This window comes from Capra hircus, chromosome 13, assembly GCF_001704415.2.
Source record: "Capra hircus breed San Clemente chromosome 13, ASM170441v1, whole genome shotgun sequence".
Lineage (NCBI taxonomy): Eukaryota > Metazoa > Chordata > Mammalia > Artiodactyla > Bovidae > Capra > Capra hircus.
This window is the reverse complement of record NC_030820.1, coordinates 45668689-45691687: the sequence shown is the minus strand read 5'-3', so window position 1 is coordinate 45691687 and position 22999 is coordinate 45668689. Positions and strand designations below refer to the sequence as shown.

The 22999-nt window shown below is 54.6% G+C and overlaps 1 protein-coding gene across 1 annotated transcript in view; it reads right to left on the bottom strand.

The window, feature by feature from the left end:
• The window catches only part of ADARB2 (adenosine deaminase, RNA specific B2 (inactive)), a 240173-nt gene continuing 219628 nt past the window's right edge, over positions 2455-22999 (bottom strand). Inside the window, exons 5-10 of the mRNA XM_018057337.1 lie at positions 18853-19021; positions 17485-17636; positions 12334-12502; positions 9458-9639; positions 7264-7442; positions 2455-6851 (exon numbers count right to left, since the gene is read on the bottom strand). Coding sequence (XP_017912826.1) covers positions 6675-6851; positions 7264-7442; positions 9458-9639; positions 12334-12502; positions 17485-17636; positions 18853-19021 — 1028 coding nt within the window. The 3' untranslated portion in view covers positions 2455-6674. The remainder of the gene's footprint in view (positions 6852-7263; positions 7443-9457; positions 9640-12333; positions 12503-17484; positions 17637-18852; positions 19022-22999) is intronic.

The following is a 22999-nucleotide window of genomic DNA, read 5'->3' as shown; positions in this document are numbered from 1 at the left end:
CTCGCTCCTTGCACCCGGCACCCGATGTGCGGCCTTGCAGAGCAGCGCAGGCTCTACAGGTGGGATGTCTGCAGGAGGGAGGCAGAGACTGGCCATCACGGTCATAGCCATAGCCAAGGGGGGCGAGGCCGCTGCCTTCGGGGCTGAGCTGCAGTTCCGCGTTCCCAGTCGGGCCTCTCCTCCTGTCTGTGGCCACACGCCTCCACAAGAGCTGCTTCCCTGAGGGCGCAAAGGCTGCCCACCTGGACAATGGGCCCCTCGGCCCGGCCAGGCAGCGAGTGTCCCCTGTCCCCGGCTCGCTCATCCGTGTGCCTCAGCCCGAGCAGGGGTCGATGGATTTCAGTACCCCCTCTTCTCCCAACTTTGGCTCCCCAGGCTGGGGGCAAGGGTCAGAAGTCACTCTGGACACTGACCCCTCGCGGAACAGAGCTCGGGGCGGAGAGCCCCCCATTGGCCTCTTGCAGACGCCCTGGATGTGGTCCTGGCTGAGGTTGTTACTGCCTGTGACGCTGCCCTGCCGGGTCGGGATGGAAAAGAAATCCCACATGCAGGGAGGAAGGTTCCCTTTTCACGTCACTAGATGCAGCCTGACTCACCCACAGGGGACTGCAAGTGCGGTGGACACTTATACTTCTGGCTACTGGCTTTCTGAACCCTCTTCTCTAGGCAGAGACCCCAACCCTGGCAGAAGCAGAGCCTGAGGCCTGGAGGCTGGATCTGGGGGGAGAGTGGCCAAGAGGGGCTGACGTCCCTGATGGTGAGTGTGGCTCAGCCCCAGCCCAGGGCACTCAAGGCCAGAAGTCAGCCTTGGTCAGCCCCTATGTCCTCAGCCTCCGGCGGGGCTGCCCCGGCCTCACACAGTCCCCGCTCCCTGCAGGTGGGAGCCCGTGGGGACCGGAAGCAGCTGCTGCTTGGCGAAAGGGGTTCTCCGAGTGTGCAAGGGAATTGTGGAGGCTCCTCCTCCCCTTGTGTCCAGGACCTGTCTCCCTGAGGGTTCACAGTGCTGCTGAGTGACCCTTCCGCCCGGGTGCCCTGCTCCCCGTGGGGGGACTGGCCGGTCATATGGTCACTGTCCTGTCCCTTGAACTTGGGTGAACTTGGGTCTGAGGAGCCCCCACATGGAGTCTGGGTGGCCCCGTGTCCAGACCACAGGCTAACTCTCACCAGGCCGCTTTCCTGGGAGGAAGGACCCTGAGCTGACCTCCTGGCCGCCAGGTGCCGTTTGTTTCCTGTGGGCGGTGTGGTCCCCTCCAGCTCCAGCTCCAGCTGGAGTGGCCCTGGGGGGGAGGGTGACTCCTGGTGGACTTTGTCTGTGAGACCCAGGGGACAGCCTGAGTCATCGCCTGCGCGGACACTCTTGTGGCCCCACCTGTGATAGGATGGTCACACGCTGCTTGCACTCAGCCCATTCACCTCACCTGGAGTCCCTGTCCCCCGAGTCCCTGTCCCCCCGGAGTCCCTGTCCCCGGAGTCCCTGTCCCCTGAGTCCCTGTCCCCTGAGTCCCTGTCCCCCTAGAGTCCCTGTCTCCCTAGTTCCTGTCCAATGGAGTCCCTGTTCCCCGAGTCCCTGTCTCCCCTGAGTCCCTGTCCCTGGAATCCCTGTCCCCCGAGTCCCTGTCCAGTGGAGGTGGAGTCCCTGTCCAGAGGAGTCCCTGTCCCCCTGGAGTCCCTGTCCCCTGAGTCCCTGTCCCCCCGGAGTCTTTGTCCACCAAGAGTCCCTGTCCCCTGAGTCCCTGTCTACCAAGAGTCCCTGTCCCCCGAGTCCCTGTCCGGTGGAGTCCCTGTCCCCGCAGAGTCCCTGTCCCTGGAGTCCCTGTCCCCCCAGAGTCCCTGTCCGGTGGAGTTCCTGTCCCCCCAGAGTCCCTGTCTGGTGGAGTCCCTGTCCCCCCAGAGCCCCTGTCCCCGGAGTCCCTGTCCCCCCATAGTCCCTGTCTGGTGGAGTCCCTGTCCCCCCAGAGCCCCTGTCCCCGGAGTCCCTGTCCCCCCATAGTCCCTGTCCCCCGAGTCCCTGTCCCCCCAGAGTCCCTGTCCGGTGGAGTCCCTGTCCCCCCAGAGCCCCTGTCCCTGGAGTCCCTGTCCCCCCATAGTCCCTGTCCCCCGAGTCCCTGTCCCCCCCAGAGCCCCTGTCCCCAGAGTCCCTGTCCGGTGGAGTCCCTGTCCCCCCAGAGTCCCTGTCCCCCCAGAGCCCCTGTTCCCGGAGTCCCTGTCCCCCCACAGTCCCTGTCCGGTGGAGTCCCTGTCCCCTGCCTCTGGCCACCAGGGGGCATCTGTTGTCTTTTTCACCTTGGGCTTGTTTCCCTCCAGACTGGGGCCTGATCTCAGATGCACTCCTGTAAGAAGATGAAAGCTCAGAAGCTGACCCTGCCGTTTCTTCACGGGGGCAGACCTTCTGTGGATTCTGAGCCCCTAGAACTCTGCCTGATGAGAAAGGCCCAACACCTGAGGAAAGCACAATTGTGCTTAATGTTTTTATTCACTTAACAGAAACATTCACTTATCAGATTTCACTTTTCTGTAAAGTGCAATTTACAGAACTCAGAGGCAAATTAACATATGTAAATTCATATTTTAAGGTTTCGGATTTTTTTTACAAATATTACAAATGTACATTGATCGTTACAATATTGCCATTCAGTCATGCTTTTCATGTACATACTTTACTTTCACTTAAGAATTACTATTTATTAAGTTCATTTTGCTTAAAAAATGCTGAAAATTAACTGGGCACTGCTGGGAAAGTGTTTTTCCTTTTTTACTGATGCATGTACTGCAGAGTGGTAGAAGCCTAGTGCCTGTATGACACGCGGCCCTAGAGTCCAGGTTGTTTGTCTTTGGAGGGTGTTTCTCCCCGGCTCCCTTTCTCACAGGAGCTGGGAACCAGGCATTTCTTTCTCCAGGGCCGGTGCTGCCCACACGTCCCTGCAGCGGTGATACGACTGGGCCTGCGTGTTCAGAGCTGTGGTGTCAGTGTCCCTTTTGGTGAACAGGCTCCAGGGCTCCGAAGAGACTGAACACAAAATCACAGGAACACGCCAGGGGCCGCCTAGTCCTGAGCAAAGACCTGAAACAGTCAACGGAGTGGGCTCAGGGCAGACACGCACCCGAGACCTGGCGCGCAGTGGTGCCAGGATGGGGGGCCAGGCAAGAGAAAGGGGGGAGGTCGAGGAGGGAGAGAGCGTGAGAAAGAAGAGGCAGCCGGAGGCAGCAGCTGCCTCTGCCTCTTGTTTCTGCCTCCCCGCACCCGCCACTTGCACCCTTCATTTGATCTGATTCAGTTTGTGGGGGGATCTTAGCAGGAGCTGGAGCATCCCGCACTCCCAGAACCCGCAGTGTAGCAGAGGGGGGTGAGTCAGGACTGGGCAGAGGGCAGGCAGGGGCCCCCAGGGGCCCTCCCAAGTCAGAGCTTCCTCCCCACCGCCCACCCCCTGCAGGGACTCCATGCGGGGCCAGGGGGTATGTGGGACAATGGGGAGGAGCTCAGGCTCACCTGGCCGCTGAGGGGTGGTCCATAAACAGGCTTTCCTGACTTCCCTTTGGTCTCATCAGAAAGTGCTATTTGTTGTATTTTGGGGCCAATTAGACGATTTCATTGGAATGGCTTCTTAAAAAATGGGTATAGAAGTTTCTCTAAATTAAAAATGTCTAAGTTTCAAATGTCTTTTTAATTTCTTTAAACAAGATACTATAGACACATCTTGAAATTTTTAATCTAAAAATAGGATTTCATCAAAATACTCTAACTATTCTATTCTGGGCATTGATATACCTTGTATTTACTACTTATGGCTCTCCAGACATGATAAACATTATACTGAAAAAAAAAAAAAAGAAAGAAAAAATGCATTTAACTTTACCAGTAAGAACAGAATACTGTGAAAAAGGAATCATGTGGGAAAATATGAGCTGCGCCTGCTTGAGAAGCTCGTCGATGGTTCTGAGGAACAGTGGATGTTAAGACACTGTAGCCTCCAGCCATGAACAGACTCAGGAGCAAAAGGCAACAGCAGTCATAGACCTGCACATCCTTTGCTTGGTAAAAACAAAACACAAATCTGGAATCGAGCAACTTGCTGTCACATGTGCGACCCGCTGCCCCCTCCCGACTCTGCGGGTGGGTCCTGCCAAGATGCTCTGGACATGGAGCCCCAGGCCTTCCCCCATGGAGCCGTGTGAGCTGGGGAGGGAGGTGGATGCCATGGGGCTGGTGGATGTGACCCAGCAGGGCAAGTGTGAGTGTGGAGGCATAGATGGTGCTCCGGCAGGTTCTGGGCCGTGGATGGTGAGCCCTTGCGTTGGCTCTGTCCTGCTTTCAGGGGAACTCAAGTTTTCTTCTCACAGAGACCACAGGTGGGGTCCAGGAGGTGTCAGGCTCTGCTTGACTCAAACTCCCCAAGTTTTTCCAATTAAAATGTGCAGGCGGGCCCACCTAAGCAGGGCCAGGCTCTTGGGGCCTGGAGAGGAGGGAGAGGCACCTCTGGGCTCCGGGAGGACCTGAGCTGGGCCCTCCCACCACCCTAGACCCCTCCTCGAGCTTTCACTTGTCCCAGCTCCTGTCCCCACTTGCTCTCCTGTGCTGGGAACCCCAGGGCCCCTCCTCGTTTCCTGCTCACTCATGGCAAAGTCCCAGGCCCTGAGCCCTGGCTTCCTGCTGCCCCTGGACCCTTGTCTTGCTGCAGGTGGGCCCTGCAGATGACTCCTTGTCCACCTCTCCTGCCTAGAGGCACCCTCCTGACACGACAGACTGGCCCCAGGCTGGTGCTCGCAGGCACTGAGTGTCAGGTGCCAACCTCCTCAGGAGCAGCTGTTTATATATCAGTTGGGGTGGTTTGTGGAAACCCAGTGCCTCAGATGAACATGAACATGCAGCCCTGACCCAGGCCCTGGGAGAGGCTCATGATGGGTGGGTGGGTGCCTTCTGAGCCCCTAAGCAAGTACTTTGGGTGGCACCCCCGCCTCGTTTGTGGGTCACCCCCTGCATCATCCCTGTCATTTGCTCCCTGTGCCGGGAGATCCTTCGTATGAAGCGTGGATGGTGTCCCCGAGGATTAGCTCAGGGCGCTGCGAGCTGGGGTTCTGCTCAGAGCCAGGACCAGGCTGTGCCTCCAGCCTTGAGAGAAGGGCTCCGACTCAGGCTCCAGAGTCAGAGTCACAACCGGCCCAAGGCCTCTAGCTGTCTGAACTTCGTTCGGTGAGACGTTGGAGGATCAGAGACTTACATCAACTGGCCTTGACCCTGGCTGTGTAAGAATTAAGATTTTACTGTCTTTCCTCAGTTATTATGAAAGATCACTATGAGTCATCTGTTTGCAAGAACGTTTTCATCTCTCTTGAAACTTTATCTTGGAAAAGTTGTCCACTGCCGTGCCAGTCTTCTCTTGTCAAAGAACTAGAGTGCTGAGTTTGACTTTATATTAAATCCTAGGAGAAGCGTCTCCTTCCAGACTTGTGACAAATACCGGCAGCTCGCTTTGTCTTGCTTTTGCCCCATTGTTGTGGGATCTGTGAGTGCAACGCTGTGCCTGCATTTCTCAGCTTAAGTGAGGAGCCTGGGCTGCTATGGAGCTTTGCTGTCTCTATTTTGCACCAAGAATGCCAGATCTTTTAACTGGAGGAAATAGGGGCTGGTTGACCAGTATGATGGAGCCAGACATGAGTCCTTGGCGGTGAGAGGTGTACGATGGGCTGAGGGTGTCCTGGGTGTCTCCCCACTGCATGCAGCGGGCTCAGGTTCCTGCCCCCTCAATCCCAGGTGGCCCGGATGCGTGAGGCGGGGGACCCAGAAGTGGCAGAACCCTGCTTGCTGCGCTGCTGCAGCTGCTTGAATGAAGGTTTTGTCATTCAGGACGGAGATCAGAGAGCCAAGATCGGGGACCAAGATCCGGCAGGTTCCGTGTGCTCTGGGCTTGCTTTCTAATAAAGCTCAGTCACAAGGGCAGGACTCGGTCTGGGACGAGACGACTCCAAGTGACTCAGACCTCATCTGTGCTGTTGAGTCGTCATCCACCAGGGACGCAGCCATGGGGGCGATGGTGTGGGGCTCTCGTCACTGGATGTCCACAGATGGGTCCCTCAGGTCTTTGATCGTGGCCCTGGTGCTTTGGGAACTGACCCTTTGCTCTGTGAGAATGGTTCACTCTCTGGTCCTGTTTTGGGGCTCCTTAATATCATGTACCTTGAGTCCTTTTGAAAGGAAGTGGAATAAAAACTGAAACCGATGAACGCGACAGCTCGTGCTTTCTGGCTTCTTTGGGGAGGAGCCCATGGCTTTTCTCTTCACTCGTGGCTTACCCTGAAGTCCCACACGCTGTGCTTGTGGGAGCCCCTCGGTCGGGAGGTGCGTGGCGGGGTTGGGGTGCTGGGTGGGCCTGGCTGCTTCTCACCAGCTACACCTCGGCACTTTTCAAGGCAGCACTTGGCACCTCTGGCCTGAATGGAAGCTCCCTTGGACACATGGGGGAGGGAGACAGGGCCGTCTGTGCTGGAAGCGGGGTGTGGTGGGCGACCTCGGTCCTGGCCTCCTGGGAGCGGCCATCAGAGAGGCACCACGCCCCTAACTCAAGGCAAGTTGCTCACCCGAGCTTGGACACACGTTTCTGGAAACCAGAGGAAAGCGAACGCTTGGTGCGGGTCAGCACCGTGGGGGCGCCCGCCGCACGCAGTGTGCCCTGCCGGCCTCACAGCGCTAGCAGGAACTGGTCTTGCTCGGGTGGCTTCCTCACCCATGTGCCCAGGCCGGCCTTCTGGAATGCTCTGCACAGCTGCTGTTTGACGGCCTGGTAGGTGCGCGCCCCCAGCTTGGCCTCACAGTACATGGATGGTGTGTCCCCGTGCCGTGGGATCCGCGTGCTCAGCTGTGGAACAGAGCGAGAGGGGCTGTGAGCCCGCTGGGAGCGGCCTGGCCAGCGGGGGCCGTGGTGGGGGCTCCAGCTGCTCGGTGGCCGGTCCACAGCCCTGATACTCACTGCCATGTAACTGAGGGGACCTAACCTTGGAGCATCTGTCTCCTGTCTGAACCGGAACCACGTTGACTCTGAAGTCCCCGTAGACTTTTCACAGGCTGGGCCGGCCACAGCCGTTCACCACTGAGCCCCTTTCCATCTGTTTCTGGGGCCACAGGGAGAGCCTGCTGCGGGTGGGGGACCTGCTTGGAGGGGCCACGTCTGGGGTCCCCAGAGGACCAGTTGGTGTGTCTGCGGTCACCTGGCCCTACCTGTGCCCCCTGCCATCCCCTGCCCTCAGACCCTGGGAGGGAGCGGCCCTCACCTTGCCGTAGAGCCGCGCCCAGCGCGCCGAGAGCCTGTGCTTGCAGAGCCGGGAGGAGCGGCCACAGCTCCGCCTCCCGGTGGTGGCGTCGATGACCTCCACGTCCGCTGTGCCCACCACCCAGTTCACGCTGAAATGGGGCGCCTTCCCAGGCTGTCGCACTTCCGCCTGACTCACTCCTGCCAAGAGAGGCCAGGTGCCGGGTGTGAGCGCTGCCTGCCCAGCAGGAACCAGGGCTGAGGGAGGGGTGGGCAGCCGCTGTCACTGGGCTCGGGTGCACCCAGGGCGTTGGAGGCAAGGCTGTCCAATGAGGACACAGCCCGCATGTCTCCTCTCTGGATGTTTGTCCTATGGACTGGGGAATGGATGGAGTCATGGGAAGGCTGCCTGAGAACATGTGTTCATGGGACACCTGCTGCGTGCCAGCATCCCATGGGGTGGATACCAGGGTCACGGACACAAGATGGAGTGAAAAGAAGCGAAGCCTGAGTGTGCAGGGCTGCCTGCATGGCGAGGTGACCAGAGGGCCCAGTATGGATTGGAAACTGGCCTGTGTTTGCATTTCAAGACAGCAGAGCATTAACCTGGTTCCTTCTAAGCCCAGGGGCTGCTGTAGATTCTAAACCACAGAGGACGGTGGCCTCAAGGAGGGGAGCTGACCCTGGGCCCTCGGCCACGTGCCTTCCATGCCCTTCCACTCTGCGTGCAGCCAACATGGCCAGTCCCCGGGTCCTGCCGGGGTCACACGGGAGTGGGCAGAGGTTGCACTTGGCCTCATGTTCACGGTCCTGATGCTGCAGGGTGTTCAGCCCAGCCCCTCCCCATCCGCACCCCCTTCGCCCTCCCGACACCTGGATCCAGCCACGGGACACCCATCCTGTCCACACGCTGCTCCTCCACAGCCTGCTGCTCCTGAGTGGACGGCTGGATGGCTGGACAGTGGATGGGACCACTTAGTTCCCAGGGCAGCAGCGCCTGGTGCTGGAAGTCACTGCACTGCAGACCCAGCCCCTGTGGGCGCCAACCTCCTCGGAGAGCCACCCCCAGGCTGTTGGTGGCCATCATCTGCCTGGGCTCAGGCCCGGGGACCCCTGGGCACTGCTTTGGGCCAGACTTGCAGGCACTGTTCATGGTGGGGAGGGGTGTGAGGGGACCCCGTCCACCACAGGTCAGCCCAAGGTCACAGCGAGGAAAGCTGGGCCATGGTCCTAGATGGTCCCTGCGACCCCTGTCCCATGGCCTCCCTGCAGTTTCCCGAGGCCCCTTTCTGGCCCTGGCATCTGAGGGGGCTCCCTAATTCTGGCAGAGGGTTGCAGGTCTTAGGAACAGGGTCTCGTGCATAAGAAGCCTGGGTTCTCTGAGCACCAGGCAGGCCTAGCTCCAATCCTCTCCTGCCCTGTCTGAGCTCTGGGGTCCAAGATGCTGTCCTTGGCCGGGGACCACCATGGGGGCGGGGGGACCAGGGGTGGGAGGTCCCTCCTCTGGGGAGCTGGCCTGGCCTGTGGGCACCCTCACAGCTTAGCGCCTCCTGTTTTCACTGCCACTCCGTGGGTACCACCAGTGCCCCTCGGCTCCTAAGTGAACAATTTCAGGGTCCCACACACTCCTAGGCTGACTCTCACCACAGCCCTGCACCGCCTCTGTCTCCTTTTTCTGAGGATCTCATCCAAGCCCAAGCCCTGGACCAGCTGGTCCCTGTGGGTCTACATGCGTCCGCCTGGCCCCCTGCAGGGGAGAAGCACGGGGAGCACAGAAACGCCCCTCTTCTACCTTCCTGGGACCGCCGGTCAGGACAGGATCTTTGGGATGGAGGGTCACCCCCACCGAGCCCAGAGCTAGGCGGCTGCCAGGGCAGGGCCATGTGACTCCCGGTCCTCAGGACCCTGGGCTTTGCCCCCTCCCAGGGTGGGGGGACACTCAGGAGCTCGCTCCTGGGTCAGGTCGGGGTGGCCCGCGGCCCTGGGTCCCCCCCGCCGCTGGACACGCGTGCTCATTGCCTGTGCTTCTGTGGCCCTGACAGTGACACGGCGCATGCGGGGAGTCCACCCTGGGCCGTCACCAGTGCCTTCATCTGCCCACCTGGCCTTCCATGTACCGGGCGCTGGGTCTTAAGCGGCTGTGGGCCCGACCTGGAAAGCCTGTCCTGGGGCCCAGGGCTGATACAGGGGTGTGCGTCTGAGGATGGCCTCCTTACCGCTGAGCAGGGGCCGGTTGTGCCGGTAGGAGGCAGGCAGCTGGCCGACGTCCTGGGTCCGGTGGCTCATGACGCGGGAGAGGTGGCCGGTGTGGCGCAGGCTGCCCACCACGATGCTGTGCAGGTACACGGGCTCGATGAAGTGGCAGAGCAGTGCGCCCTGCAGGCCCAGCACGTTCCACCTGGGGGGAGATGGGGGTCAGGCCCTGGGTTCCTGCCCCGGGGGGACCTGGCAGTGGGTGGGGCCTGCTCCGGTGACCCAAAGAGGTCATTGGGCTCGGGGCTGCTTTGACTTCAGGGGCCCTGAGCAGAGCACGGGGCTCCAAAATGAAAGCTGCTCTGGGTACATGTCGGCTCCTGCCAGCAAAGGTGACAGGCCCTTGTCAGACTTTCCCCTAAATTTGGGTGGAACATGGTTCCACGTATGTGTTATTTAAGGCAGGATCCTGCGGTTTCCATTCTAAATAATGTGCTTAAAATCTAGCCTCCATGCGCAGCACCAGCATCACGCAGCTAATTTCTTACATCATTGTTCTTTTCATTAATTAACATTTCTCTGCGGTTAGAGCGATTATTGTAGGGCCTCCACGCCGCACATTTCCTTTCATGATTAATAAGGAGTCATTATATTTCCCTTTCCCGAAGCAGTCAATTAACACGGAATTCTTTCCATTAATTACCGAACGCTCAAACCAGCAGGCCTACCTGGAGAGCAGTCTGCTCCGGGAACCTGTGACACCAATTGCCTTAAAAAGTTCTCTTTAAATTTTATTCCAAAAACACAAGCAATTTAGCTGGCGATATTAATTTGCCTCAGAAGCATCGAGGTGAATGAGAAACATCTTTTAATCTCATGCAAGAAAAGGCAGCCATCTGGCTGGCGAGGATGGAGGCACATCCCCCCCTCCATAAGTGCGGGTCATTAAAGTAATGTGCTCACCCACATAAAACTCAAGTGGAATATAAAAGGTAATATTTACACACAAACAGTTTAGTCCCACAATTTAAACAGTCATTGGTTTTATGAAACGTTTACTTTAGCCTATCAGATTTGCATAACTTCACTTAAAAAAATGATTGTGGTCATTTCTGTGAGTCACATCCTCTCTCCTTGAAAGGAGTGGAGGACTGTCCTTGGGGTTTGGTGGGTGATTTTCCCAGAGAGGTGGCATCTGAAAGGTATGAAGGAGAGGACATTGCTGGAGGCATGAGAGGCCATGGAGAGGCCATCCCCATGGATAACAAAGCCCTTTCTCAAACGATGAGGTCAGCATTCCAGAGGCCGTCTGTGGACTGAACAAAACTGTATCTGAATGGTTCTGGCTGTGGGATTGTCTAAAGACAAACAAATTCTGTATCTGGCTTCCTCCTAATCACCTTCGCACCAGAGATGGTCAGCTTTCTCCTGGCCTGGCTGTAGGAGTTTAACTTGTCCAGCCAATGCTGTCGATAAAGCCAAAGTCACCCTGAACCCAAATTGGAGAGTTTTCAGTTTTCTGGAGGGAATGGGAGAATGCCTTTCTGCTGGTTCAAACAGTGATATCACCGCAGTGTTGACAGAGAAGAAAGTTCCAGATCTGGTTTCCGCAGTGTTGACAGACAAGACAGTTCCAGATCTGGTTTCAGTGTAGATAATCTTAAAGAAATATATTTGTGTCTGTCTGTCGGTCACTGAAACGCTAACAATACCTGAAGGGGCGATCCTGGGAAGCTCGCCTCTTTAAGGAGGGATGTACTCTCTGTGCCCAGAGGACCCATGGGACTGCCCGGGTGGCCCCAGCCCAGACTGCCCTGCCCATACTCAGAGGGAGGGACCCCCGTGGCCCGAGATCTCAGCGCCGAAGTCCCTGGACAGCAGCTATAACTACTTGCAGTTCATTTTTATGGAGAAAGTTTTAATCTGTTCATTTAAAGACACATTGCAATCGATAATCAAGTTCAAGTGCTTAAAATTAGAAACTATATCTAAAGGAATGTTAGTTCCGGAACATTTAGACTTTTATAAGCCTCTGGACTCTGAGAAACAAGAGCTAAAGACCCCCAAACCCATTTCCCGTCCTTTCAGGAGGTGGCGTTTTGGCATTCGCCTGTGACGGAGGGTTTGGATCGCCTCTCACAGCCAGGCCAGAAGGACCAGCCATGTCCGTGGGAACTGTCGATGCCCCACACCACGCTGGCCTCATAGCGAGTTTCACTCTCTGTCCCCTGATGTTTGAGGTCCTAGAGACGGTGAATCTTCAATTCTGCATCATCTGTCCACTTCACTTTCTAGGGGTCAGTCAGAGGCCCAGCGCTCTTGGGGTAGCAGGAAGACTCCCTCATGTTGGAAATAGCTGCTTTTCCCTCTTGATGAGGGGTGAGAACATCACAGGGGAGGGTGTGTTTTCTTCTGACAGAGGAGCCAGCTGATGCTACGGGCACTTCTCTTTGCTGCAGAAATCAGTGCTTTGGTTTATGTGGTTGGGCCAGGGTGGTTGGTCCCTCCAGGGCAGTAAGCAGCCCTGTTTCTCCTGCAGCCTGTTGGTCATTTCCCTCAAGATTCCAGATCCCTGTTTACAGGGGCTCAGGTTTTATCTGTTGTGTAGCCCAGGAAGCCACAGGGGCACCGAGTGTACCTCGGCCACCTCCGTGTGCAGGGTCAGGGTCCGGGGCCTGGGGTCCCCGCTGCCCGGCTCCCCAGGTCCCTGGGTGTCTGCCTCTCCGAGCTTCGGCTGCCCCTCTGACAGCTCTGCCTGACTCTCCAGGGAGGTGGGGGATGTAGGCAGAGTCCGGGACTGCAGGGTGCACCTCAGTATCAGACTAGCCCCCTCCAGGACCACAGCCCTCATCCCCTCCCCACACCAGGGCGGCTCTTGCATGAGGAGAGGGGCTGTTACCTGGCGATCTTGTCTGTGCAGGACATGGTGACCAGCTGCTCGCCCAGCAGGACGCCATCCCAGGTCTGCACTGTGCCCGGGCCGCGCACAGGCACCGTCCCCTCCCCAGACTCGATCTTTGTGCGCAGGTGCCCCCGGAACTTCCTGGCCAGGTGCTTGCTGCTGCTCACTAGGAGACGAAAGCCGCGTAAGACAGGGGTGGGGGGCTGCATAAGACGGGTGGGTACTGGACAGCACCTCTGGGCGGGACGGGCTCAGAGGAGGAGCTGGGACATGACTCCGCCCTGGTCCAGCTCGGCCGGCGTCACACCATAGTTTGGACACTGACCATCAGAGGCTCTGCAGCCGTCTGGTCTCTGAACGCTGAGCACAGGTGGGCCAGAGAAGGAGCTGCGTGTACAGCGCCGACGTCTGGGCTCCTTCTCACCTCTTGAGAAGTTCTTTTCACCTTTGCGGCCATTCAGAAACCACACTTAGTTCCCAGGCAGCGGGCTGCAAACCCAGTCTAAATCCGAGGCCTGGCTCTATGGTCTCCCAGCTGTGTAGCCATGGAAAAGCTACTTAAGACCACTGTGATAGTTACTTCATCTAAAAATGGGGACAGTGGGGTTACCTCTCTCTTAGGTTGAGGGACTGAGATGGGACCTGGGAGCCCAGAGCTGCTCCCTACGGTCCGGTGGGGGGGCGTCTCTACACCCAGAAGGGACAGCAGCAGGTGGGGTACTGCCTTGTCACTGTTCACCATCTTTCTGCTCCAGAGCCCCCACACCCACACCCACCACAGTTACATGAAGCACTAGCTTGAACAAGACAGATTAACTTTACTATTTGTCTTTTTAAAAAATTTCTGTACACTTAAGTCTGCATTATATTGTATTATAGAAATGCTCAACTGCTTTGCATGCAAATTATATGTGAAATACTATAGTGATATCAGCATTGATACACACACGATGACATGGATGGATAGTAGATGCCTTCTTTACAAGATTTCTATATAAGTTTTAGAATTCGTGAAAATGAATTATTCTTTTGTATACCTCACTGAAGGTATCAAACAATATAGATGACATTTGAGTTTGCATGGGCACCTTCTCTTACAGATCTCAGATAATTCTTGGCACATGTTCTCATGGTTTCTAAGAACTGAAGTTCCTTTCCAACGTATTGATAGCACCCAGAGGCAGTCACTGCGCTACTCGGACAGGTTTCAGGTTGTGACTGACCATACTACCAACCAGGTTCTTGGCAATGTGAGCTCCAGTTTGGACAGGCCTCTGAATCTTCTCTGGAAGAGAGAAACAAGCTGAGAGGCTGAGCCTGGGGATGCCTGGCTCTTCCCTGGCTAGAGCCTGAATCTCTTCTTTGCCATTTTACATGGCACTAGGACTCATATCCAAGGTCAGGGGTTGCGGCAGAGATGAGCTACTGCACCCGAGGTCAGGAGAGGCAGCCAAGAGGAGCTACCCCACATCCAGGGAGCTGCGGCTGCATGGGCGCTGGAGGGCCGAGAGGAGCTACTCCACGTTCAAGGTCAGAAGGGGAGGCTGTGAGGAGATACCCCTCGTCCAAGGTAAGGAGCAGTGGCTGCGCTTTGCTGGAGCAGCCGTGAAGATACCCCATGTCCAAGGTAAGAGAAACCCAAGTAAGACAGTAGGTGTTGAGAGAGGGCATCAGAAGGCAGACACACTGAAACCATACTCACAGAAAACTAGCCAATCTGATCACATGGACCACAGCCTTGTCTAACTCAATGAAACTAAGCCACGCTGTGTGGGGCCACCCAGGATGGGTGGGTCATGGTGGAGAGGTCTGATAGAATGTGGTCCACTGGTGAAGGGAATGGCAAACCACATCAGTATTCTTGCCTTGAGAACCCCATGAACAGTATGAAAGGCAAAATGATGGGATACTGAAAGGGAACTCCCCGGATTGGTCAGTGCCCAATATGCTACAGGAGATCAGTGGAGGAGTAACTCCAGAAAGAATGAAGGGATGGAGCCAAAGCAAAAACAATACCCAGTTGTGCATGTGACTGGTGATAGAAGCAAGGTCCGATGCTATAAAAAGCAATATTGCATAGAAACCTGGAATGTTAGGTCCATGAATCAAGGCAAATTGGAAATGGTCAAACAGGAGATGGCAAGAGTGAACGTCGACATTCTAGGAATCAGCAAACTAAAATGGACTGGAATGGGTGAATTTAACTCAGATGACCATTATATCTACTACTGTGGGCAGGAATCCCTTAGAAGAAATGGAGCAGCCATCATGGTCAACAAAAGAGTCTGAAATGCAGTACTTGGATGCAATCTCAAAAATGACAGAATGATCTCTGTTTGTTTCCAAGGCAAACCATTCAATATCACAGTAATCCAAGCCTATGCCCCAGCCAGTAACATTGAAGAAGCTGAAGTTGAATGGTTCTATGAAGACCTACAAAACCTTTTAGAACTAATACCCCCAAAAGATGTCCTTTTCATTATAGGGGGCTGGAATATAAAAGTAGGAAGTTAAGAAACACCTGGAGTAACAGGCAAATTTGGCCTTGGAGTACGGAATGAAGCAGGACAAAGGCTAGTAAAGTTTTGCCAAGAAAATGCACTGGTCATAGCAAACACCCTCTTCCAACAACACAAGAGAAAACTCTACACGTGGACATCACCAGATGGTCAACATTGATATCAGATTGATTATATTCTTTGCAGCCAAAGATGGAGAAGCTCTATACAGTCAACAAAAACAAGACTGGGAGCTGACTGTGGCTTAGATCATGAACTCCTTATTACCAAATTCAGACTCAAATTGAAGAAAGTAGGGGAAACCACTAGACTATTCAGGCATGACCTAAATCAAATCCCTTACGATTATACATTGGAAGTGAGAAATAGATTTCAGGGACTAGATCTGATAGATAGAGTGCCTGATGAACTATGGAATGACGTTCGTGACATTGTACAGGAGACAAGCATCAAGATCATCCCCATGGAAAAGAAATGCAAAAAAGCAAAATGGCTGTCTGGGGAGGCCTTACAAATAGCTGTGAAAAGAAGAGAGGCGAAAAGCAAAGGAGAAAAGGAAAGATATAAGCATCTGAATGCAGAGTTCCAAAGAATAGCAAGGAGAGATAAGAAAGCCTTCCTCAGTGATCAATGCAAAGAAATAGAGGAAAACAACAGAATGGGAAAGACTAGAGATCTCTTCAAGAAAATTAGAGATACCAAGGGAACATTTCATGCAAAGATGGGCTCGATAAAGGACAGAAATGGTATGGACCTAATAGAAGCAGAAGATATTAAGAAGAGGTGGCAAAAATACACGGAAGAACTGTACAAAAAAGATCTTCACGACCCAGATAATCACGATGGTGTGATCACTCACCTAGAGTCAGACATCCTGGAATGTGAAGTCAAGTAGGCCTTAGAAAGCATCCCTATGAACAAAGCTAGTGGAGGTGATGGAACTCCAGTGGAGCTATTTCAAATCCTAAAAGATGATGCTGTGAAAGTGCTGCACTCAATATGGCAGCAAATTTGGAAAACTCAGCAGTGGCCACAGGACTGGAAAAGGTCAGTTTTCATTCCAATCCCAAAGAAAGGCAATGCCAAAGAATGCTCAAACGACCGCACAATTGCACTCATCTCACATGCTAGTAAAGTAATGCTCAAAATTCTCCAAGCCAGGCTTCAGCAATACGTGAACTGTGAACTTCCAGATGTTCAAGCTGGTTTTAGAAAAGGCAGAGGAACCAGAGATCAAATTGCCAACATCTGCTGGATCACGGAAAAAGCAAGAGAGTTCCAGGAAAAATATCTATTTCTGCTTTATTGACTATGCCAAAGCCTTTGACTGTGTGGATCACAATAAACTGTGGAAAATTCTGAAAGAGATGGGAATCCCAGACCACCTGACCTGCCTCTTGAGAAATCTGTATGCAGATCAGGAAGCAACAGTTAGAACTGGACATGAAACAACAGACTGGTTCCAAATAGGAAAAGGAGTATATCAAGGCTGTATATTGTCACCCTGCTTATTTAACTTATATGCAGAGTACATCATGAGAAATGCTGGGCTGGAAGAAGCACAAGCTGGAATCAAGATTGCTGGGAGAAATATCAATAACCTCAGATATGCAGATGACACCACCCTTATGGCAGAAAGTGAAGAGGAACTCAAAAGCTTCTTGAAGAAAGTGAAAGAGGAGAGTGGAAAAGTTGGCTTAAAGCTCAACATTCAGAAAACGAAGATTATGGCATCCGGTCCCATCACTTCATGGGAAATAGATGGGGAAACAGTGGAAACAGTGTCAGACTTTATTTTTCTGGGCTCCAAAATCACTGCAGATGGTGATTGCAGCCATGAAATTAAAAGACGCTTACTCCTTAGATTTGGGAGACCTGTGTTCTGTCCCTGGGTCTGGAAGATTCCCTGGAGAAGGAAATGGCAACCCACTCCAGTACTCTTGCCTAGAAAATCCCATGGACGGAGGACCCTGGTGCAGGCTACTGTCCATGGAGTTGCAAAGAGTTGGACACGACTGAGCGACTTCACTTTACTTCACTTACTCCTTGGAAGAGAAGTTATGATCAACCTAGACAGCATATTCAAAAGCAGAGACATTACTTTGCCAGCAAAGGTCCATCTAGTCAAGGCTATGGTTTTTCCAGTAGTCACGTATGGATGTGAGAGTTGGACTGTGAAGAAAGCTGAGCGCGGAAGAATTGATGTTTTTGAACTGTGGTGTTGGAGAAGATTCTTGAGAGTCCTTTGGACTGCAAGGAGGTCCAACCAGTGCATCCTAAAGGAGATCAGTCCTGGGTGTTCATTGGAAGGACTGATGCTAAAGCTGAAACTCCAGTACTTTGGCGACCTCATGCGAAGAATTGACTCATTGGATAAGACTGATGCTGGGAGGGATTGGGGGCAGAAGGAGAAGGGGACGACAGAGGATGAGATGGCTGGATGGTATCACCGACTCGATGGATATGAGTTTGAATGAACGCCGGGAGTTGGTGATGGACAGGGAGGCCTGACGGGCTGTGATTCATGGGGTCGCAAAGAGTCGGACACGACTGAGCGACTGAACTGAACTGAGGACTCAGGTGATAGTGATGACGCTGGTGATGCTGGTGATGGAGCCCGCTTACTCACGCTCGGCCGCGCGCTCGTGGGGTGAGTGCAGGCGCGCGTCTCCGCAGGGCGAGGCGCTCAGGTACAGATGAAACAGGATTCCGTCTCGCAGCCGGAAGCCGCCCTCCTTCAGCCGCTCGAAGATGGAACGCTCGCTGTCCTCGCGCCGCTTGCTGTAGACGAGCGGGTGCTCAGCCGGGGCCCGGGGCTGGGCCCCCAGGCTCTGCTCACAGCCGCCTCCGCACCCCGCGAGTGTCTTCCCCCGCGTGGAGCCCCCTGGGTCTGGCCCCCACGGTCTTCCCCGCCCTGCGTCCTCGGGGCCGCCTGTCCGTGCCGGGGATCATGGGGCCCCGCGTTCCCTAGGGCACCACGTCTACACTGCACCAGGTTCTGAGTCAGATGGAGAATGGGGATAGAGAGGCGCGGCCCCCCAGGAACTCTGCGCATGGACCCCTCCGGCAGCCCGCACAGGGGAGCCCCCTGCACAGAAGAGACCCCCCTCCGCACGGAGGAGTCCCGGCTGCACGAAGGAGCCAGCCCCCCGTCCGCAGGCAGGAGCCGGCTGTGGCCAGCCAGCGGCCCCGCCCACACCCTCGTCCTGCCGGTCACCGCGCCCTTCCTCCTGGTGGTTGCTGATTCCTCACACAGGCGGAGCCTGGGAACCCCTGAGGTGTCCCACCAGCCTCTCTGCCTCCCGACACTGCGCCAGGCCCCCTGCCACAGTTCCCCAGGCCCCCAGCCACAGTTCCCCAGAACCTTGGGGCAAACGCGCAGCCCTGGCTTCTGCAGCTGTTGCTGTTCCCCTCCCTACGACCCCCAGGGCAGGGGCCTGAGTGTCCGTTCCCCTGGCCCGCAGCTTGCAGCTGGGAGCGCGCAGCTGGGAGCGCACAGCCAGGCCCGGGTCATGGTGACACACCCAGAGTCAGGGGTGTTTGGAAACATTTCTGACCTGGACACTCAGGGCAGAAAACCCTCCTCACGTTAGTTGAGATCTCCAGCTCTCTTCCCCACATTCACCCCTGGCCAACCCACCGCGGGCCTGGAACTGAGGAGAAGCTGCAGATCAGGGGCTCGGATAAAACTTCCCAGAGTGTATGAAGGCCTTGCTCCCTGTGCGTCTGCTGAGCACCCTGGGCCTGTCCCTGCTCTGTGCGACTACCGGGACCCTGTGTTAGAGGGTGTGGGGGGCAGCAGACCTGTGCTCGGGGCCACCGAGAGTCTGCCCCTGCCTAGGGGGCCCTTAAGCGAGACGCCTCTGGGACGGCCCAGTGAAGAGGTGCGTGCTTTCGGGGCACGGCCGCTGGCAGGTGCAGGGCTGACCATGACCGAGGGGACGCCAGGACAGGGGATGCCAGGGCGGAGCGACACAGGTGCAGGCTTCATGCTCACCTCAGGTGCAGCTCCAGCTGTGCGTATAGGAAGTGGACCAGCGCCCGCCTGGCCAGAATCTCCGCATGGCAGTCGTTGACCACCAGCCCCTGGTCGTTGATGTGCTCGCCGCTGATGCACTTTGTCCCCGAGGACAGGACGACCACCTGGGCTTGTCTGGCGTCCAGGCCTGGGGAACAGAGGCGGCATCAGAGCCTGCGGCCGCTGCCCTCCCTGGGGGCACTGAGTCTGTTCTCCGCCTCTGTCCCCACCCCTCCCCCCAACCCGAGTCTCAAGTTTATCTATAAATAGACAGCCAGCTGGCCTGCGGAAGGTTCTGGGGAACCCGGGAACCCTGCTGCCACTCAGCCCTCGGCCGAGGATCACCCCCTAAGTGCAAGACTCCCTGAGGGTGGGCCTGATGCTCTCATGTCCCCTCTGGTACTGTCCAGGACTATGCAAGCTCCTTCCTAGCCAAGCTTTCAGGTCCATGGGGAGCTCTGAAGGATATTGTTATGTAAATAAGGAAAGCAGCTCCTGCTTCTGGGGGTCCAGAGGGGGTGGGGTCAAAAAGCCCAGCAGAACAGGAGACAGGACTGTGAGACCACCTTGAGCCAACCCGACCTGCGGTGAAGCCAGGACCCTGATTTCCAGGTTAAATCCTGAGTCCTGGCTTTCCTGAGAGCCATGCCTCTACTCAGAGGATACCAAGGGCTTCTCCCGGAGTGACCCCCCTCCCCCAGTACACGTATCTGAAGATCAAAAGCTCTTCAAAGGTACAGCTTTACCCAGCTTCTTGTTGGTACCTTAATTAGTCCCGACCCCTCAGAACATCCTTGGACCTGCAGCCGCCTTGGTGGGTGTGGGAGGCAATCAGAGCTGATGAACTCCGTGGCTTTCCTGACACTTCTTCCTTTCTACTATCCTTTTCTTTCTCTCCTCCCTCCCTCCAGCCACCTCTTTTACAAGCAGCTGTGCCCAGCATGGACAACTGATGGTCATAATTAGGGAGAACGTGGAGTATTTTGTTGAATAAGATAACATGGTTTAAACACCCTAAAGCCACCCCTGGCACATGGACAAACACTAGATGTTAGTGTTTTTTCTGTTATTCCTTCACTAACAAACTTAGTGTTATGTTTCCACTAAATTTAGAGACTGGAAAAAAGATGAGGATAGTTTATTGCCACCAAAGAAAATAAGGAGTTGGTTTTTTCCCCCATGAAATCTTTGGGGCAGTTAAATGCTGGGCTATGACTTGATGACCATCTACATGTGGCATCTGAATGGCTTTGATGGGAGCATCTCATTTCAGAAGAACACGGCCCAGGTTCAGTCATCTTCCCTTCTTCATGTACTCCTGACACATGCCGCCTTCCTGATGCAGGTGGACATAGGCATTTCTGAGATGTAGCCCACAGTCAGGGCTGCTGCCCATCACCTGGTTGAGCTCCTACTCGGTGGGACCTGGTGAATTCTTCTAGACTAAACTCCTGTTCTAGAGAAGGCAATGGCAACCCACTCTAGTACTCTTGCCTGGAAAATCCCATGGATGGAGGAGCTTGTAGGCTGCAGTCCAGGGAGTTGCTAAGAGCGGGATACGACTGAGCGTCTTCACTTTTACTTTTCACTTTCATGCATTGGAGAAGGAAATGGCAACCCACTCCAGTGTTCTTGCCTGGAGAATCCCAGGGACGGGGGAGCCTGGTGGGCTGCCATCTATGGGGTCGCACAGAGTTGGACACGACTGAAGTGACTTAGCAGCAAACTCCTGTTCATCTGCATGTGAGCTGGGAGTGGTCTGGGTGGTCCGCATGTTCTTTCTTGCTCCATTTTAAAGGGAGACGTTAACCGTAAATAAGTCAGTACGCATGCTATGTGGGGTCAGTGGTAAATCCATCCTGCATTTTGTGGTTTAAACCAACAGTTTAAACCCCAGATTTAAAATCAATTGTCCGTCACACTCCTCGTTGTGAGGTGTCCACCCCTTGGAATCTCAATGTGCCCTATGTCTCCATGGAGACGTTTCATCAACTAAACTGTTATTATGACCGACTCCTTGGAATCCAGTTCATCATTTACCATCTTTCACCACAGCACGGGGCTTCTGTCCAGTTCATTTGCTCCTACTCATTTTCCCTGCATCCTCCTGGGCATAAATAAAATACCCCACTTTTAATTTTACTATCGAAGCAACTGCCAGTCATTCAGGAAAAGAGGAAAAGCATTTGGGAATATAGGGACAAAGTCCTTGAACCCTGCCTCTGTGAGACCTCTGTGAAGGTGGACGTTCCCTTGTGCTCCTGGCGACAGAAAAAAGTCTCAACTGTATTTGATCTGTCAGGATCTATCGAGTGCCAATGGGAAAGCAATGTTTAAGTGTCAGTTCTTCTCAAGCCAGAGTCCAACTCAACTCTCCACCTCCTTGCTCACCTGAGCAAAATGCATGCAACAAAGCACCTCTGCATCTCTTAACATCTCATTACTGTGAAAGGTTGGCTGACGTTCCAATGCTGAGCTCATCAGCACTTCCAATTTTCCCAGAGAAGACAGGCCTGGCCACTGCCCAGAGGGCCTGGCATTCTGGACGGGGCTGTCCTGGGCTGTGCTCTCCACCGCCCAACTTCAAGGAGGTGTGTTTTTTCAGGGCGGGTATAAATCCCAGGCATTCATGTATGTTTTTCACTTTTACTTTCTTTCACTTTTTAAAGCTGCACGTTAACTTAAATGGGAAAGAGTTAACTTACATGGGAGAGAGTGAAACCAAAGCTTCTAACTTTTGCAGGCCAGGCTGGCAAAAGACAGGTTTAAATGTAAACTTCTAAAAATATACACTAGGGGACCCCGTTTTTGGCTCTTTCATAATCTTAGACCTAAGCAGTTGCATGGACAGATATTCAGCACTGTGCCTTGAGTTGTGTCCACCGCCGCGTGGATGAAGGACTGGAGCCTGTGGCTGCATCTTAGCTCTGCACACCCCCTCCCCCCATCAGACGTGAGGGTCACCTGGCCTCTTGGTCTTGGTGTCTGTACTTCTTCAAATGGATAATAAAGATTCCCACCTTTCCCACTTCTTGGGGTTGGCGCAATCAACTGATTGGCATATGTGAAAATGCTATCAAAATTACAATTTTCATATCAACTGAGACTCATGACAAACAGCCGCTCAGAAATTGCTTCTTCGTGGGAGCGTGGGCACTGTCAGAACAGCTTGACCCAGGCTCCACCGGAACACGGTCCAGAGGCTCTGATTCTCCTCCATTTCCAGCCCTACGGGAAGGAGGGGTTCCAGGGGGAGTGTGGCTGGGGGCGGGGCTTGATCGCCAGGACCCGTGAGTGGAGCCCTGGGAATGGGCCTGCCTTCCAGCGCTGACTGCAGAGAAAGCATGCTGCTGAGTTGGGCTGAGGGCCTGTGGAGCCTGCGTCCCATTTTAATTCAGGGGCTGCCCCCCTGGAGCGGATGCGTGGGGTTGAGGGACACCTGGCAGGAGGTTCATCTCCTCGCTTTGGCCTCAGGTGGTCCCTTGTGGATGACCAACTCCTGCCCACTCTGCTCAAGGAGGCGCCTGCAGAGGGAAACAGGGCGGGTGGGGCAGGCAGCATTTCTGTTCGGGTGGGAAATCCATGCGCGGTGCCTACGATGATTGGACCAATATTTTACTCACAAATGTGGATGTTCAGACAGAAATCATAACCAGGATAAAAGGGAAAAACTGAAACTAAAGAAAGACGCCACCGATCACAGAGGAATCACTGTGATTAGGGACCAGAGACAGGCTCAGTAATGTGCTGGTGAGTCAGAGAAACCTGAAGAGACTGGCTGGCAGTGAAAGAAGAAGAGCATCCTCTGAAGAAATAGGAACCAGAGGACAAGACAGGAGTTGCAGACAATAGCTTGCAAAAATTAGAACATGGGGCAACTGAAGAGCTGTCACATACACAGGGAATTTCCAGGAACACAGAGTAAAAGGTAGATTAACAGCAAGTCTTCCCTGGTGGCTCAGATGGTTAAGAATCTGCCTGTAATACAGGAAACCCAGGTTTGATCCCTGGGTCAGAAAGATCCCCTGGAGAAGGGAAGGGCAACCCAGTCCACTATTCTTGCCTGGAAAATTCCAGGAACACAGAGTAAAAGGTAGATTAACAGAAAGGTGAAAGATGGGGAGTT